Genomic DNA, 20,339 nt, shown 5'->3' on the forward strand with positions numbered 1-20,339 from the left:
TGAAAGCAGGATTCAACTCTTAGCAGAGTTACACCCTTTTAAGTCCACTGAAATAAATAGGTGCTTAGGACAGCACTGTCTCCAAACTGAGAACAAGGATATCAGGCTTCTGTTTAGTTCCAAGAAGTCTTAAAGTTATAATAAATAGTTGGAAAATCCTGAATTCAGGGTCAAACTACATGCATCCCTTTTCCCATTTGCCACTTCTCCACTTCAAATTGTCTCTTTTCTCCGGTTAAACAAGTCTATTTGAATATAACATGTTGTTCAACCAGAGAAAACAGACTGCATTCTACACCTTCAACTAAAAACACCGCAGCAGATGCTAATGGCATTAAAAAGAACAGACATTAGGGCTTCATATTAGTGGAGGACAAGCTGTGGAAGTATTCTCCAGTTGGATCATTATCTCTTTGTAGTTATTAGGTCCAGATTCTTAACTGTTATAACTAGGGTTGCCAGGCCCCCTCGATCTCCCAGCGGGCGATTGAGACCTGGCTCTTACCTGGAAGGGGGGGGGTGCGCGCGTGTGCTCCTGCAAGCGTGATGACCTCACTGCTGGGAAGTGACGTCACCAAGCAGCCTGTTTGGCCGCTGATCGGGCCCATTGTGGGCCCCTGTGGAGCACAGGAGTGTTCCTGCGCTCCGCAGGGGCCCACAACGGGCCCGATCCGCACCCAAACGGGCCTGATCCATGCCCATTTTGGCATGGATTGGGTTCCTTTCCGGCACGGATTGGGCCCGTTTTAGGCCCCTGTGGAGCGCGGGAGCGTTCCTGCGCTCCACAGGGGCCCACAATGGGCCCAATCCGCGCCCATTTTGGCATGGATCGGGCCCATTTTGGCACGGATTGGGCCCGTTGTGGGCCCCTGCGGAGCGCAGGAACGCTCCCGTGCTCCACAGGGGCCCCAACCCAGGCCAAAAAAGGCCTGATCCTGGCAGTTGCTGTGCGCGGGGGCGCGCAGCACCGCAGGGGGGCGTGCATGGAAGGTGCGTGCCCCCCCTGCTGGCCAGGTAGGGAGGGGCGGGGGTGGCAGGGTAGGGGCGGGGAATCCCCCGCCCACACCGGGGGTCTGGCAGCCCTAGTTATAACTGATGCTATTTTGGTCCAGTTAAACAGAAAACAGATTTACAGCCTTACAAAGTAAAAGATGTCAGTAATAGAGTTTACTGTCCTATTTGCAGTAGTGACATTCAAACGGCATAATGCAACTGATTACTAAAGAGATCATAGTTAATGTTTACTGATCTGTTCGTCAAAAGCCTGTTATGACCTCTGAGTTTTGACAACAAAAGCTTCCAACTGATCTTTAATTTAAAAACAAACACTTTGTATTCTGCCGTACTTGCTACCTGAGCCAGTTAACCATCACAATCTTCTGCTAATTGTAGATGAGAAGGGATCATTATGACTGTTGTATACACAGGAAACGAAACATGCTATTGTACAATCTCAACAACACATTTGAAGTTCGTGGCAGAGGAAGGCACAGAAAAGTGCATTTTCAAATGCTTTAACTTAGGACTCCTGTGACTTGGAAAGTGTTTGTGCTTACATATGGTATCAATCTGCAGCAGCAACAGAGCATTACTAGTAACCTCTACATTTTAGTACATGCACTCAACTGATTCATTGGAGCATACCAGCTTCACACTGCCAAAGCAATTGGCAGCTTCCATTGCATATTCTAAAACTCCTCCCTGACACACCTGTCCTTCTGCTGCTGTTCTAGCTCGGCTTCCTTCTGCAGTTGCTCCAGGTGTCCCCGGGCAACTTCCAGCTCCCATTTGCTTCTCTCCAGTTGGTCCAGGAGATTTTCATTTAAATGCCGCAGTCTCTCATTTTGTACCCGCATCTCCAGCTGTTCAGAATTGATAGACTGTAACTGATGTTCTAACTAAAAAAAGAAAAGAAATTAAATGAATACATTCTGAAGATTCACACAAAAACACCCCATTGGATGCCACTGTCTGAAAGTTGTCTTGAACTGTGGGAAACGATAAAATTATTTAACATAATGCATAAATAAAAGTTGTGCAGCATAGAACAAAACAGCAAATACACTGATACACCCACTGTGATGCCTTTAGCTACATGAACAACATATTAATGCTTCCAATTGCAATAGCCTCTAGTAGTCCACTATGCATCACAGCCCACCACAAATGCCAAGTCAGTTCAAGAGCTGGAAAGGAAAAGATGCAGCCAGAGTGCCAGTGACCTCCAGTCTCAGACTCTTATGTTTGATTGGGGATTTCACTCTTACACAACAGGGCTGGCATTATAAGCCTTTAGACAGTCAGTCTGCCCTCCCCGGTAAATAGCTCTTTGTAATGGCTTTCATGATTGATGGACTTCCATACCAAATATATTTATTTTAAATCCCATCATGTTTGAGAATGAGTCTGTAGTCTGCTAAGGAAGTGTTGATTTGAAAGCCTGAGCTCTGCTACACGCTCAAATAGTACCTGCCCACTTTCCACAACGAGTACGCAAAAATGGCAGGAGATGGGAAATTTACACATACACACACACACACCACCTCCACAAGCCCAGTGTCTCTCTCTCTCACTCACCCACACATACCAATTAAAAAGTGGCAATTAAAGCCATTTTGTTTTTCTTCTGTTGGCACATACTCACCAACCCAAAGCAGCCTTTTGCAGTCCTCACCCCCAACCTTAACTGTGCACAGAAACATTTCTGATTGGACAAAAAAACCCTCCAGCTTCTGCCTTACTTCTGTCACCTGCAAGAGGCCATGGCTGGGCAAATGCATGAAATCCAGAAGGGCATACACATGTTTCCCACTAGCTAATCCAGGATATACTATTTGTCAGTTTCATCCAATCTCTCAACTAATTTGTACCAACAAGCCATAATCAGATAGTTCAACTGCTGGGGCTCCCCTAATACAGTTTAATTTAACCAGATCTGGGAATTCTAAAAAGTCCATGAAGACAGCCTCAGCAGCCAAACCAAGCCCAACACATCCGTGACATCAGCAGCCAGAGCAGGCCCTTTTTAAGGTTTGTGAGGGGGAATGTTCAGTTGAGGTCCCTCCTTCTTCTCTTTTCCAAAGTTAGAAAGAAAACAGAAATGCACACAGTCTTCCAAAAACCTCCTAAAGTTAACATCAGAGTTTAATACAGTATGTGCACATACCTTTAAGTGAACCCTCAGGAACTTATTTGTGTTTTCCTCTCAAAGCCTTTATAGGAGGGGTGTCACTTCGGTCTTGTTTAGCGTTGATTGTAATCTACTGTTTGCCATTAGTAAATATTCTCTCTCCCAGTTGGAAACAATAAAGTGGCATGTTGTTGAAACTACCAGGAGTCTCCTGTGTGTTGGCTACAGAGCAGGACTGATGAGTGAACTAGAAATAGCCTGTTTTGCTTTGTTCTGCTCCACTTTTTAAAGAGATTGTTGATTTTATTTTTATGGGTTTAACTGTTATTTATTGTGTTTTAAATTGTGGTTTTTATGATGTTGTGGCCCACCCTGAGTCTGCTTCGAACCTCTCAAATACTTAACAACACAGCTCCTTGAAATCTATCCTATTTGTTTAATTTAGAGAACACATTTAACATATATAACCTTACAACAGTTTCCTGAGATATGGGTTGGGGGCATGGCTCAGTGGTAGAGCTGCTTTGCACACAAATGTCCCCCAGCATTTCTAGTTAAAAGGATCCGGTTGATGTGAAAAAGCTCTGCTTAAGATCCTGGGGAGCCACTGCCAGTCAAAGTAAAGACTGACCTCAATAGACCAATTCAGAATACAGCAGCTTCATGTACCCACAAAAGGCAGAATGATAAGGAATGACCCAAGAACATCGACTAAGTCCCTGGCGCAGGCAACATTCGAACTCTGCTGTGATTCCTCAGGAACACAAAAGCCCTCTTTTCCTGCTCCCCAAAAAGGCAGAAAAGGGGCTTAGATTTCCAGAAGAGCCCAGCTACCAGTCATGAAATATTTGCATTACAGAATGCTTAATCCTCTCCTCTGAATTACCCCAACATAATTGCTCTTATAGCAAAGCAGGATTTCAGGATAAGCAAGGTAAACTTCAGTTTGGAACCTCTGCATATGAAAAAAGTAGGGTATTTTTTCCTTTATGCCTATGCTTTTGCGTAATGAAAAATAAAGCATTCAGCGTCCTTTCTGTGAAAAGAAAAATGAAGCATTTCTATTGCTTGTCAAAACTATGAGTCATGAGGCTAGGAGAGAGGAGGAGAAACAGAGTGAGCTAGGAGAGGAAGCAAATGGCAAATCTGGGCTTCCCACTGTCCAATATGCAAGATGGCCATGAAGGACAGCTTGTTGCTCAGGAACGCTAAATATGTTAAACATGAAAAATATAATATAAACCGGTTCAGCATTAACTGAAGTGAAATTTCTGTGACATGCTGGGGAAGGGGGCAAAGTTCTGTGGAGTTATTTTTGCAAGTGGGTCCCAAGAACCAAAGTAAGTCTAGAAGTGGGTCCCACTTCAAGCAGAGAATCACTGGTATAGGGCCTCCTCATGCTATAATCCGTCCCTGCTCTTAAGTTTATAAACAACTCAGAGCAAATACTAACACATGCATTATCTAAGAACAGCCCTGATAAGGCAATGCAGTTTGTGTTATCTCAGCACTACATTCCTAAGAGACTACGTAACTGTATGATAATAACCTGTGTCAACTAAGCAGATGGCCTTGGGTCGGTAGAGAAGGATCCACCTGGCTGAAGTCAAAATGTCATAACAAGGCCATGGCTCTGGAGGTCAAAGAGGGACATGGTGCCCTTTGCAAGCAGGACAGCAGACGAAGCTCGAAAAAGAGCTCACCTGGCTCCAACAGCTGAATGTTTAACCCTAGAAGCCCAGGGCAATGCTGCTGAATCCCATGATAAGAATGTTTGAGGCTGGTTTTGTCGAGGCTGTATAGACTAGTCTCAGATATGATGTAAAGAGGTTCTCGGTGCTGCTTAAGGCAGTCGAGCAGGTCAGAGAGAGAAATAATCAGTGATGGAGCATCTGAAAACTGCAGACAGTGCAAGATGGAGTTTGCCATGCTGGAGCCTACAAGAGGACCCCCTTCCAATTATTCTTCTCTGTAATGTTACTGCTGCTTGGCAAAGCAAGTGAGAAGGACTTCCCTTCATTAACTCTTTTCTAGCTGGCGTACTGTAAGAGAATAAGCTGTGAACAGGAAGGGAGTGGCAGTCTCAGCTCTCCCATCAGCAATATGAGGATAACAATACTAGCCTACCTTTATAACAGAGCTGTTACAAAACCAATGTATGTGATGCTCTTTTGAATGATTAAATATTTATTATGACCAAGAGGATAGTTCACCACACCTCAAGTCTCTGTGACAATTTACCTTGGTGAAATGGCCATCTCATGTCAAGCACCACAGACAAAGCTCTCACTTCATTTGCCATCACCTCAAATGCTTGAGCCTCAAATGAAGTTCTAGCTGTGTGGAACTAGTCACATGCAGCAAGTTGTGGCATTCTCTGTGCATCAAAAGACAGACTCTGCCAATTCAATGGAACTCAGGTGAATACCAGGGAGAGTTAGCGTGGTATAGCAGTTGCAATGGGGTTCAGAGCCCCACTCAGTCTTGGCCTTGGGGTAGTTGCTCTCTCTCTCTCAGCAAAACTCACCTGATGGGAACAGGTGAAAACCATATTTGCTGTATCCAAGGAAGGGATACCAAGGGGTGAGAGAGATCATCCCAATGCTGATGGAGGCTGTGCCTGCCACTGTGGCTTTGCATCTGCACAGACTGTAGATGTGCATATCTGCTGCTCTTTCTTGCTGGAATTGGGGCAGGCAGTTCAAAATAATGCAATTTCCCCTTCACTGAGGATGGACTCCAGCAACTAGAGGAATGACATGTCATGTGGTTTACATAGAGGTCAACCCCAAATCACCTTTTTTTGCCGGTAGAGGATTTTCTCAAATTCTTGCTCTTTGCTCTGCAGCTCTTTCTGCAACAGGTTGCTCCTGTCATGCCTCATCGACTCCTGTAAAGAGCAGAGGAAGAGGTTTCCATTTCTCCCTCTAATGCCCCACATAAAAAATACAATCTGGCACCTGGGGGGAAGGGATTGTAGGAGTAATCAAAGATGTGGCTCATTGATTTAGCAATTGAGCTAAATGCCCAACTCTGGAGTCTTGAGGGTGAAAGAAGAGTTTACCTGGCAAAGCAGCCGTTCCCTTTCTGCTTTAATTTGTTGTTCCATTTCTTCATAAAGACAGCTGACTTCTCTGTCATGGTCTGTCTCCCTCCTGTAAGCAAAAACTAAAAAGGATGAGATGTGGATTGTAGGAGATGAGTAAAAGGAGGGAATCCAGGGTGCGGGAGAAAGCAATTTCCTGTCTTTTCCTAAGACAAAATAAACAAACAGGCAGCTAACATCAGACGTGCATCTGTCACTTTTTAGAAATTGTAGGAAAACATGAAAATCCTCCAGCACTAGGGGGCACCACTGAGTTTATACAGTTTACACAAAGTGTTTTCCAAACGTCTCCTTGCAACTAAGCTGTTATTCAGCTTAAAAACAGAGATTGTTTTGCTACTGCTGTGAATGAATTAGAGGGAAAATCAGTAACAATGATAATGATATGCTTTCTTTCCTACTTAAATTCATAGCAATTTCTTGTACAAGAAAGAAAGACAAAAGGTTACTTTCCCTATACCACAGCCAACTAGTCCAGCATCATAGCTGCTTGAGTGTGAGAGGGAAATTTCCCAGTACAGAAGAGTAAGAGGAAGATGCAAGCTCTCCATTTGGAGGCCAGGAGGCAAGAGAGAGAATCATTCTCAATGGAGACAAGGAGAGAGGAGGAGTCAGGAGGCAGTTCCATCTTAAGCAAAGAGAAGCAACTTGCTAATCAGGAAAGTAACACAGACACAGGCAGCTCCCCCCAATGTACAAGGCATGCCGAGTCGCCTATCACAACAAAAAGCACTATGTAGAATACAATGTCCATAAAGTGATAATTTCAACCTACTATACTTTATAACGAATAGGAAACAATTATACATGGATCCAAGTAAGGCTGTCCAGGGTAGGGCAAACCAGGGTGAATGTCCTGGGGCCTAAGCTCTGGGAAACCTCACTCAGGAGCCACTTTGAAGAGTCAGAGGAAGAAGAGGGAAGGGGAGGCACAGTGTTTCCAAAAAGCAGAATCACCCCCAAAACTTACTCCACCACAGGTGAGCCTTCACTGCTTCCCATAAGGAGTAGAAGAAATGGGGGAGGGGCTCCTGAGATAGGGCTGACAGGTCCCTATACCCTCCCACTGGGAAGGGGGGGATCTGGCACTTACCTTGTGCCGAATAATCAAAGTGGAAACCCACAACTAAGGGATACAGTCTGTCAGGTTCTGAAATTCTAGTGTATTAAAGTGGCGCAGTGCAATGAATAAATAACAATACTATTATAAGCATATCAAATCACATAAACAAACAACGTGCAATAAACAGCTCAAAGTCGGCCAGTACAGAAATATCCAATGGTGCAATCAAGTTCTTATCAGAGTTCAAAGCAGAGATGAAACATAGACAGCAAACCAGAGAAGCTGTGAGGACCCCTCGTTCCTGTTCAAGGTAAGTTCTTAGATAGATGTACTCTTCTCATTTTCTTTCAACAGGTGGAACAAGGAGATGGAACACCCTGCAGGACCGAGACCCGACAAGGAACCGGTCATCAACAACGCTTGTTTCCAGACTGCATCAGGGGCCAACAGACCTCCTCCCCAAACACCTCTGAGAACTGCAAATGTATAAGAATTTCTAATAAAACAACATGATATCAGCTTGCTACATCACAAAGGTATACATTAAAGCTGTTATACACAGAGAAAAACTCACCACTGCTGCCGCTGTTACAAACTTCAGTGGCAGTCTGTCACACCTCTCTTAATTGGCCATGCGCAAAGATTAGCCCAACAAACTGACACTTATGAGACGCTCTTAAAGGGACATTCACACAGGAAAAAACCTTAAAGGGCCATACAAGAGGCAGAAACCCAAACAAAAAATGTGGTCGTATCACCACATGCAGAACAATGCAAACATCTAAAGCAAGATCTCACAAGCCTCTACCAGAACACAGTCCCATTATAGAAAACAAGATAGACTAAACTCATGGTTGAGTTCAGACGGTTGCATACTTTGAAGCTGGTGGATCCACCTCGCCTCCCATTGCAGCAGCAATTGTGAAGATCTGTGTGCAGAGCCCCTAGGGGCTACAGAAAGCACTGTGTACTTAAACTCAGTTTCCTTGTGCTTAAGACCCACAAAGTGTTCCACTAATGGGGCATCAATTACTCTATGTCTAATTCTGGAAATATGTTCCAGAATCCTCACCTTAACTGGACGAATAGTATTGCCCACATAGAGTTTATTACAGGGGCATATTATGAGGTAAACTACTGCCTCTGTCTGGCAGGTAGAGAAAGATTTTAACGTAATGGTCTCTCTATTAACTCTCACTTTTTTTCCTGACAGAGAAAGATTGCAAACACGGCATCTGCCGCAACGAAAATGTCCCGTGGTAGAAAATGATTGTTCTTTTGCCACCCAATGGTCTGAGTGTACTAGTAGGTCTTTAAGGCTCCTAGTTTTTCTAAAGCCTATGGATGGAGATGTTTCACACCCAGGAAGGTCCTGAATGATATACCAATATCTCCTAATAATTCTTTTGATGTTATGGGATAATGGGGTGAAATCTAGCCCCCATCTAATACAAGGAGCAACCACACGGTCTGTAGCTTTAAACAGATCCTCTCTAGTGATGTGGTCGGCTCTCTCCTGAGATTGGAGCACAGTGGTGGCTGGATATCCCCTGTTCAAAAAGGCTTGCCACAATGAGTTGCTCTCCTTCTGATAATCACAGGTGTGTGTGGAATTGCGTTTAAGACGCAAAAACTGTCCATATGGAATACTATCTTTTAACGATTTTGGGTGGAAAGATCCATATTCTAGATAGGTGTTATGGTTGGTAGTTTTTTTATAGGGTTTCACTCCTATCGTGCCTTCAGAGGATCGATACACAGACACGTCCAAAAAATTAATCGATTGTCTGTTAGATTCCCAAGAGAATTGAGTATGTGGATCCAAGGAATTCAACCAATGTCCAAGGTCATTAACATATTCATGACCCTCCAGAATAATGAAAAGGTCGTCAATGTATCGCTGATAAGCAATAATCCTATCATGGAAAGGATTATGATTAGGGTCAAGAATGAAGGATTCTTCCAACTGTGCCATGTAAAGGTTGGCGACGCTAGGAGCTGCTGCACAGCCCATGGCAACCCCCTTTACTTGCAGATAAAATTGGGACATGAACCTGAAATAATTATATTCCAGCATTGAATCAACTAATTGCAGCAGGAAAACAGTAATAGGAGTAAGAATTTCTCTGCGATTCAAATAGGTCTCCAACACCATCCTAGCACCCTACAGGGGGATAGATGTGTAAAGGGAGGACACGTCCAGTGTCACAAAAACCTGCTCAGTCCCAATCAGTTTACCCTCGATCTTCTGGATAAAGGGTGTGAAACATCTCCATCCATAGGCTTTAGAAAAACTAGGAGCCTTAAAGACCTACTAGTACACTCAGACCATTGGGTGGCAAAAGAACAATCATTTTCTACCACGGGACATTTTCGTTGCGGCAGATGCCGTGTTTGCAATCTTTCTCTGTCAGGAAAAAAAGTGAGGGTTAATAGAGAGACCATTACGTTAAAATCTTTCTCTACCTGCCAGACAGAGGCAGTAGTTTACCTCATAATATGCCCCATGTGGGCAATACTATTCGTCCAGTTAAGGTGAGGATTCTGGAACATATTTCCAGAATTAGACATAGAGTAATTGATGCCCCATTAGTGGAACACTTTGTGGGTCTTAAGCACAAGGAAACTGAGTTTAAGTACACAGTGCTTTCTGTAGCCCCTAGGGGCTCTGCACACAGATCTTCACAATTGCTGCTGCAATGGGAGGCGAGGTGGATCCACCAGCTTCAAAGTATGCAACCGTCTGGACTCAACCATGAGTTTAGTCTATCTTGTTTTCTATAATGGGACTGTGTTCTGGTAGAGGCTTGTGAGATCTTGCTTTAGATGTTTGCATTGTTCTGCATGTGGTGATACGACCACATTTTTTGTTTGGGTTTCTGCCTCTTGTATGGCCCTTTAAGGTTTTTTCCTGTGTGAATGTCCCTTTAAGAGCGTCTCATAAGTGTCAGTTTGTTGGGCTAATCTTTGCGCATGGCCAATTAAGAGAGGTGTGACAGACTGCCACTGAAGTTTGTAACAGCGGCAGCAGTGGTGAGTTTTTCTCTGTGTATAACAGCTTTAATGTATAATGTTGTTATATAGCAAGCTGATATAATGTTGTTTTATTAGAAATTCTTATACATTTGCAGTTCTCAGAGATGTTTGGGGAGGAGGTCTGTTGGCCCCTGATGCAGTCTGGAAACAAGCGTTGTTGATGACCGGTTCCTTGTCGGGTCTCGGTCCTGCAGGGTGTTCCATCTCCTTGTTCCACCTGTTGAAAGAAAATGAGAAGAGTACATCTATCTAAGAACTTACCTTGAACAGGAACGAGGGGTCCTCACGGCTTCTCTGGTTTGCTGTCTATGTTTCATCTCTGCTTTGAACTCTGATATGAACTTGATTGCACCATTGGATATTTCTGTATTGGCCGATTGTGAGCTGTTTATTGCACGTTGTTTATTTATGTGATTTGATATGCTTATAATAGTATTGTTATTTATTCATTGCACTGCGCCACTTTAATACACTAGAATTTCAGAACCTGACAGACTGTATCCCTTAGTTGTGGGTTTCCACTTTGATTATTCAGTTTGTTGCTAAGGGAGATTCCTTTTGTTTTATAGTGTACTTACCTTGTGCCAGCAGTGTGGAGGTCTTCATGCACATGCTCTAGTGCCTGCATGATGATGTCACCCCTGGAAGTGATGTTGTCCCACCGACCATGGGAGTGCTCCCACACTCTGTGCGGGGCCGATTTGGCCCATTTGGGGCCCAAATTGGCCCCAAATGAAGCACAGGAATGCTCCCACAAGTGGCGCGATGATGTCACTTCCGAGGGTGACACTGACGCACCCCTTGGAAGCGTGCATGGTGCATGTTCCTGGGGTACCTGCCGGTGGCAGGCAACCTCCAGAAGCTTGCCACCTCCTGCTGACCACTGGTGGGCCGTTGGGCAGGGTGGCAAACCTCTGGGAGTTTGCCCACGACCAGTGGACACCTGGGAATCCTATTCTGAGAGCAGCTGCAAAGGTGCAGTCCAGCCACTTGACTTCCTCTCCTCCCCTCCCTTGTTCCCTTTTGGTCTCAGATAAGGTGCCTCCTTAAATGAGGGTGTGTGTGTTAACATAGACCAAGATGTTTGGGGACATGCCCGGGAAGCTTCTGGAAACAAGCCCTCTATTCCAAAAATGAATAGAGAAGACAACTTTCCCAAAGAAATAATTAACTTTTCCTCTACCTCCTTTCACTTGTAAAGTAACGAAACCAACCAAGTGCTGGGCCCCCTTGTTCTAGCAATCTTTAATTATCACCAGAAAAATGTGTACCGTTTCAGTGCCTGTTCCATGGATTCCTTCTCATGGTGCACTTCTTTGATGTAAGAAGAGATGCGGAACAGGAACTCTTCAAAACTGGTCAGGAGGTCTGGCTGTTCTTTCTGGAGTCGAGCCCAAAGCTCCTGAACATCACTGTGACTGGAACCCAGAGCAGAAGTAAAGCTTCAGTAGTAGCATGACATTGATGAGTGAGTCTAGATTTAATGCTCCAGCACACAATGGTTATCTATCTGTACATTTTTATTCCACCCATCTTCCAAACAGGGTAGCATCCACAGCTCTCTCCCTACATTTTGCCCTCACAACAATCCTGTGAGGTAGAGGTTAGGCTGAGAAACAGTGACTGGTCCAAGGTCTTATGTATTGAGCTTCATGCCCAAATAATAAAGGACATGAACCTGAGTTTCCCATGTTTGACATTCGAACTACTATATCAAACCAGCTATCTGTTCAGGATCCAAAGAACTCAGGTGTTGAGAAGTATTAGTTTACAGAAGACAATACATTAGTTAATCTTCTCCTTGTAATAAGATCTTAAGCTACAAGGAGTCAGATGACTAATCCAAGGACCACTGCAAGCTATTTCTACTTTTAAATGCTTCTGAATGGGTACACTGTGGGAAGAGGCAGCCTGCCCACCCACCCCCCTTCACTTTCCTAACCCACATGTTCCGTTTTCTTCCATCCTTCTACCTGCATGCCAACACTGTCGTTTCACCGCACTAACTGGCCTATATAAACTAAAATACAGGTTTGGATGAAATAACATAAAACAGTTGCTTCCAAAGTTCTAGAAAATGTAGCACATGAATTTTAGCAAAAAAAGACCATGCCATAAAATGTTAAAGCAATGACAGGTGGTAATCAGATCAGATATGGCAAAACAGCACAACTTGAGGAGTTCCAACTTACTCTTCAAAAACCTGGGATGCTTCCAGCTGCTCCATCATGGAACAAAACCGTTTCTCCTCCTCATCTGTCTGGTCCAAGTCATCAGACCAGCCTGACTCAAATGTCTCCTCATGTTTAAGGCTTCTAGAGCTCTGGTACTGCTCAATTCCTATTAACTTCCCTGTGGCGCAAGGAAAGCAAAGTAATAAGAAAGCTTCTGGTGCAAACATAGGATGTGATGTGAATGACCTAGACTGGGCTTCACGCACTGCTCCAGCCCCCTTTTGTGACTAATTTCTAAAAAGAGAGACGCTGGAGCTCAGGAATGTCTGGGAGCCACACTTCAGATCCACAAATAATGCTCTCTAATCCCAGATATGTGTGGTGGACTAAAAGCATTCTGTGAGTAGGAACGTAAACTCTGCTAGTACTGAGAGAGATTCTTCACTACCATTACCTCAAACATTTCATGGATACACCATTTCATGGTATTCAAACGAGATTCTGGGGTTCATCCTGGTTCACATTAAGATTTTTTTCATGCGCACAGCCAGAAATATAGGAGAGCAGTTGTTGGATTTGACCAAAAGGATCATAAAGGATGCCCATGCACATAAGAACAGAGTTAGTTAGCCTGGCCCCACAGCTAGACATGCCATGAAGGAAGTCTAGACACTCAGAATAGAACAGCCTTGGAGAGGGCCATGAAACAAAGCAGTAACACAATCGTATGGTCTTGTGTAGATTAGAAGAGCCACCTAAACCATATCAATAGATGCTGTGTGTTGAGGCCCAGCTGCATGCAGGGAAGCGTCTGAGAATGGCAGGAATGTCCAGATTCACAGAAGTAAAGATATGATTCAAGGATGGGTTATTTGTTGAGGGCCAAATAGATATTCTTATGTATGAGAAACTTGTAATCACCATTTATATAGACTTCATTAAGATAAAAAGTAGCAAGAATGAACTAACAATTTTCATATATTTTAAGAAGTTACTTCAAATACAGATAGCCTTGTATGGTGTTTGAAGTTATAAAATGCTGCCTCGCTCACAGGCAAAATCAAGAGTTACCCATTCACGAGCATTCTCTGTGGTGGCGTCTACCTGAAGAGGTCAGAAAAGCTCCCACTCTCCTGGCTTTCTGCAAAACTGAATTATTCAATAGGACATTTTTTACTCAGATGGAAGGGCAGTACTGTAAGGAAGTGGTCTCAGAAGGATGTATCAGTAGAGGGATAGGGACTACAGACCTTACTACTATGTACTGTCTGTTGCTGTAACTATGATCTTATTGCATAGTTTCTGTCATTTAATATGCTCGTCTTAGAATTGCTTATGCTCTGTTTCAACATTTCAACTCTGTATTGGATTTCTTCTGGTTTTAAATCTTTGCAAACTCGTATTTATATATTCTGTTTATTAAAATGTCTTTGAAATTGACTGTGCTTACACTATGTAATCCACCTTGAGTCTCAGTGAGAAAGGTAGACTTATCAAATGGGACAGTTAGTTATTGTTTAGAGATTATTCTCAAACCCTGTAAATATGAGAAGTGGAATTGATCAGGAGCTTCTTTCTAGAAGCTTATGACCTGCTTATCTTTGGGGTAAGAAACTTTTACGGACTCATGTAATTACTGTCCTTTAATGATCTATGTCACAATGATGTGTGATGTTGATTTAGCCAGTATGAAGAAGACTGAATAGTTACGCATTAATAAAAGCTGGACATGGAAGCAGAGATTCTCTAATAGTATTAACTTGTGCACTATACTCGCTAACAAACCCAAAGTATTACTGAGGTGTACCTCTTGTCAGACGTTAAATTGATCTGATACTGGAAAGCTAATTAGACACATAGGGCCTGTATCTGAATCAGGTCTGACCAGAGTCATCCGGAACACAGTGGGTAAGTAATATAAATTCAATGAAAATGGCAAAAGAAAACTATAAACTTGTCTCCTGTTTCAACACTTACACTCATCTCATTCAGGCAGATGGCAGCACATATACCTCAACATCCCTTTTGTATCTTAAACAGGAGCTTACTGTACTTTATAGACTCCCTTCTCCTCTGTGTCCCACTGAGATCATTCAGTTAAGAATAACCTCTTTAGGTAAGCTCACACACGCGCAGACATTACCAAACGCTTAGCAATGTCAAGCAATCAACACAGGTCAAAAAGTTTTTCATGTCATGTATTAGACATGATGTTCACTATCATGTGCGATACTAATTTTAACAGAGGCCATTCACATGTCCAACTGCAAGTCTTTTGGCTTCTCACACAGTAGTATTATATGGTAGTTTGAAGATGACTCACATAAAGTTCAGCTGCAGCAATAACTATCACTAGCCCTCTTAACCCAGTGTATTATTTCGAGTTCAGAAAAAAGTAGAAAGGTTTTTTAAAATCTCCATTTGCCCTTTTCACTTCCTCTTCTAAATTTTTATCTTATATTGACCAGTAAATCTCTGTGCTAGGATTTAAACACAGTATCTTATCTATCTGTATTATATGAGTTTCACTGCAATTCTTGCTAAAGTTACTCCATTCTAAACTCAATGAAATCAATTCACTTAGAATGGAATGGAATGAGAACTGTTCTCAAGCAGAGAAGCTTCAAAGGAAAATTACAATGCGAGACTGCTGAAATTGAGTTTATTTGCAAATTTGAACCAATGGATCCCCTAGGGTTCAATTGGGACACAGGGTTTTTCTCACATTACAGATGTTAATTTTATGCACTTCACACCTATGTCCTATCAACCTAATTACAACATATATTGTACCTAGCTTCCTGACAATCTAATCTGCAATACTCCTCTCACCCTCTACCTGGATTTTAAGGACTCCTACTTTTTTCCACTCCATGTGTCTGATGAAGGGAACTTTGACTCTCAAAAGCTCGCACCCTGGAAATCTAGTTGGTCTCTAAGGTGCTTGCTCAATAACCACTTAAACTCTTTTGGAGATCTGTGCCAATAGACTGAAAGTCTCAAGACTTCATAGTATGCAGTTATAAATGACTATGCTAGGCAGCTGCCATGTTGGAAATGCTTTAAGTCAATCTATGCTGCATTTAGTAGTAGGCAGTGATGACCTACCACCAGCAGCTATATGCTTTAATGTAAAGCAGTATCACCATAGTAGCTGTAACATGCACAGTGGCCCTGATAAGCAAGAGGGACAGCATTCAGTGTCCTGAACAACCACATACATAGGAGGCTAAGCCCTCTCTAATATAATCCCAGATGCGTCACTGGTTTGATTATGTGACGGCAAGTCATCCTGACAGTTCAACACACAGGCCAAGCATTGTTCAGCTTCGTCACTCCCATACGTGTTGCTTTGGCCGAGCCCCTGTGTTGTATGCCTAGCATTAGAATGCCAAGACGTTTACAGTTTGTACTAGACATACTATAATACCACTGTGTTCCAGTAAAAACAAGAACCTGTCGTTACCTTCTTGCCTAGCTCTCCTCTCCTGACAGCTTTGATCAACCCTCTTCACGTCAGACTCCTGGAACTGTTGACTTTAAACTGTTTTCTTAAGAAAAAGGAACTTGACTGGCTCTAATCAGCAGCAGGCAACAGAAAAGCCAGCAAAGCTTCTGCTCTCCCTCCAGGCAGCTCCCAATCAGCATAATTGCCTGGACTAGACTTTGCAGCAGGTGCACCTCTTCAGAGTAGCTGCTGCTGTGGAATGCTTGAATGGGAGCTGCATAAGGAGGAGTTTTAACACTAAACTAGAAGTATAAAAAGAAGCCTTTTCCACCACTGGAGGCACTGGGGAAGAGCTTCCTTGATTATAGAGACATAACTGGGTACATACAAGACAACTCCACCTCTGCACCACTCACTGGCAGGGAATGAGTACATTCCACAGTCACGTGCTGCAAGCATGAAATTTGGTATTGTGTACAGAATGTACCATCCTGTGCAGATAAGCCTGGGGGAAGGTGGGGAAAGACTACAGAAGGTGGACAAATCCCTTTCATTACAAGGCCTCACATTGTCAGTTCCTGACTACCACCACCCACAACCCCCTTCACGGTCTAAAGTTGGCTGCAAGTGGTCTGAGCAAGAACACGTTTATTTCCTGTGCACTGTCAGCCTCTGCACACATTAAACTGTAGCGATTGTTATTGTGTCAGATATACTCTGTCTCCCTCACTTCTCTTACCTAGTCCCATGCTGAATTCAACTGGCGTGAGATACCCATTATTGTCTTGCTCTAGGCTGTCAAAAACCGCCTCCAGCTGTTCAGTAGTCAGGGGCAGTTCACTTTGCAGCCTCTGTGGAGGGGAAAAAAGAGTCAGGATTTTGAAATATAAATCAACAGAATAGGTAAAAAAAATATTTTTATCCCCTTTTCTTGCTGCTACTGTCACTAAGGCTGTCTACTGACCAGATTCTCTCAAAGGAAGCAGTACTTTTTTTAACCTCAGTTTATCTCAACTGCATGCCAACCAAGCCCAGACAAGACAGCCTGGGAAGAAGAAATCTCTCCTGAATTAGCATCCAAAGAGGGAGGGAGACACCCCTCCTCTTCCTTAAGGAATAGCTGAGGAGAGAAACTGCCTTGTGGCCAAGAATCTGTTCATGTGACAACCCCCCCCCCCCCCTCAGCCTTCACAATGACATACTAAGGTTGGATTCGGTTTCGTTTTCCCGGCCATGTCAGACATTCCTCTCCGCAGGTCCGGGGGGAACTGTCTGAGCAGCCTGACCGGGCGGTTGACCCACGAGGGTTAACCCCCAGGACTCCCAGTGAGGGAGCCTGGATCCGAGGCGCTGCGTGAAGAACCCCCTGGAAGTAATGCAGGGGGTAAATTGCCCGCTTGCTCCAACGGAGGCCGGCAGACTTGCGCAGCACCGCGTGTGCTGCCGGGCCATGGAGAACGGCAATAAGCAGATTTAAGGTGAAGACCTGTAAGTAAGCGAATCCCTTCTGATTTTTAAGCGTATGCGAAGGATCGGTGGGAATTGAAGCTAAAAAGGCGCAGACTTCTTCCCCTGCACCGAGTTTCGGAACTTAGTTGGCATCCCCCCCCCCCCCAAGATGGCGATGAGAAAGCAGAGCCCAGCAATGAGTAAATCGGTGATGGCGACGTTACAGGGGAAGGGGGAAACTTTGGAAGAGTTGGTGAGACGAGCAGTTTTTGATGCTGTGCAGCCCTTTGTAGCAAAACTGAATGAAATGGGGCAAAAGGTTGATTCAGTGGAGAGCGAGGTGAAAGCCATTAAAGAAACAGCGACCGGAGCAGAGCAGTCTGCGCACGAGAACGCAGTACTCATGAAAGCAACAAGTAAGGAAGTGAAGCTTTTGGAGAATCAAATAATAGGATTACAAGTGGACTGTGCCCAAACGGTATTGCGTCTTCAAAATGTAAAAGAAGAGCAAAGTGAAAATTTAACAGATTTGGTGTCTGGACTTTTGGCGCCATTCGCAAAGGCAACTAAAGAAGAGATAAAACACGATATTTTGGAAGTCCGGCGGACATCTTCAAAGTATGCAACGAAGCGGCAGCTGCCTCGCGAGATTATTATTGACTTTTCATCTAAGAAGACTCGGGACACCATCTTAGACAATTCGTATAATGTGGACTTGGATTATTTGGGCAATAAGGTTAAAATATTGAAGGATGTTCCATTTTTGGCTCATAAAAGAAGATTCAAGTATAAAGGACTTGCGGCTTTCTTGAGGAAATGTGATATAAAATATAAATGGCTGTTTCCAGAAGGCGTCTGGTTCAGATATAAAGATCAAACTTACAAGATCACATCGGACGCGCAGCTGACAGACTTTTTGTTCAACCATCAGGAGTTTCAGCAGGAAGAAAGTTCGAAGTCTGAAGGGGAAAGTGGGGGGGAGGAAAGAGCGGGTGCAGCTGCTCCAGCTGCGCAGAGAGAACTGAGACCGAGACGCAAAGGGGGGGGGGAGAAGTCCTGATCCTGAATATAATCTGTATTGTATAAGACCTACCAATCTGATAGCATATTAGAAAGTTAACTTTTAAGAAAAATTGCAGCATGAAGGGAATACAAGACATGTAGTGTAGCGTTTGTTGTTTGTATGTTGATTTTCCCTTTTCCCCAGTCCCCCTTCCCTTTTTTCCCCCTCCCCTTTATACTTTTGTAGTCTTCTGTAGTTATTTATGTTAGATATTAAAAAATAATTTAAAAAACTTTTTTAAAAAAAACAATGACATACTAAGGTTGTACTGCTTCAGAATACCAGAAATTTTTTTAAAAAATTTTTTTTATTGGATTAGATATCAATATAATACTCATTACAATCAATTCCCTTTAAATATTCTAGTTCTAACCCCCTCCCTTCCCCCCTTTTGTTGACTTCCAACAGTTTTCCAACCCCTTGTCCATTTTTTTCCCTTACTCATTTCAGACTTACTTTATTCTATTAAGCATATACTTTCATTCTCTTCTAAGCTTATCTATTATAACACAGTGCTATCTCTATTCCCTTTCCCACTTAACTTATCAAACAAAGTATTACATTCCTGACATATATTCTTTAATAATGTAACATTTTATCTGATTTTTGTACTCTATACTCTGTCTTACTCATTCTAGTCTCGTCAATATGGGACAATTAATTTGTCCCCTATTCTGCATAACTCTAAGTACTTCTATAAACATTGTATACATTCAATATAAGTCAATCAATTTAACTTGTACTCTATATGTTGCTATTTACTTCAGAATACCAGAAATGATGGCAGGGTCACGCATTCCGTCAAGAACTCTTTTTATGTTAGATGTCCACAGGCATGGAGTTTTGAGCAACCTGTGGTGGGGGAACTTTTGCTGAATGCACAGCTTGGCTCACAAATTAACTGCACACTCAGGCAATGCTTTAAGCTCAAGATTGCAAAACTCAAGGCAACGGGTATGCAAAACCCAAAAGAATTAAAATACAACAGATAACAGGCGGTGGCAGCAAAGTAATGAAAGCAGCCATCTCCGCTAGAAAGTAACAGTTCAATCCATCACCTTATGAGGAAGCAGACAGTTCCATGAGACCATCTTGAACCATGGCCCTGGACATAATTGTACTATAAGACAACCTACTTGTGATCATTAATCACTGATTTTGCTAAATATAACAGAAATGTGTATGTGTGTGTATACATGTGCACACATACTTGAACATAAAATCTGGCATAGCATAATTCATTACATAACAGCTCACCAGTTAAGCCAGCTCTTGTTTAACAAATAATCTATTCTTACATTTAGCATTTTGCCAGCTGTGCTGAATACCACAGAAAACCTAAGGGGACCTTTATGGTACATAAACAAATATGCAACATAAGCTGCTCATTGTGCCAGAGTTACTCCAGCTTGCCACCCTGCCCTCTTTTGCCACAAGTAGTTGTGCTTTCTCATTCTGGCTAACAGAAGTTGGAGAAATTATGCAACCGAAAGCATGGAGGCAAGGTTTTTCCCATCAGTTTATATACATGTCTTCTCACGTGTTTAACATTTGCATGTCAGGATGCTGCTAAAAGTTCTAGCCATAATTCTTGACTATGCTAGGATACTCCCTAATCAGCTGCACGTGGCAGCTCAATAGCAAAAAAGACCAAGGAATGCAAATAAAGGCAATATATTTACAAATGAGAGCAGGTGTTAGTAAGCTCTGTTTGCTCTTTCAACTTTGGAATTGTATTTCCAAGGCCTGCCATTGCACATATTGATCAGATCTATTACTATATTAATAATCAAAGTCCCCCAAATGAACAAAAGATTTTGACTCTATGCAAGGAAACCATTTGCAGAATCAATTTTGGTCTATCATCAGG

General features: G+C 43.0%; 1 protein-coding gene across 1 annotated transcript in view; it reads right to left on the reverse strand.

Moving 5' to 3' along the window:
* CRACR2B (calcium release activated channel regulator 2B) overlaps positions 1 to 20,339 on the reverse strand; it is a 78,250-nt gene that overhangs the window by 37,132 nt on the left and 20,779 nt on the right. Inside the window, 5 exon segments of the mRNA XM_054970187.1 lie at positions 1,711 to 1,898; positions 5,928 to 6,285; positions 11,607 to 11,753; positions 12,528 to 12,687; positions 16,697 to 16,808. Of these exon segments, the coding sequence (XP_054826162.1) occupies positions 1,711 to 1,898; positions 5,928 to 6,285; positions 11,607 to 11,753; positions 12,528 to 12,687; positions 16,697 to 16,808 (965 nt within the window).

The sequence above is a fragment of the Eublepharis macularius genome, chromosome 2 (genome assembly GCF_028583425.1).
Source record: "Eublepharis macularius isolate TG4126 chromosome 2, MPM_Emac_v1.0, whole genome shotgun sequence".
NCBI lineage: Eukaryota > Metazoa > Chordata > Lepidosauria > Squamata > Eublepharidae > Eublepharis > Eublepharis macularius.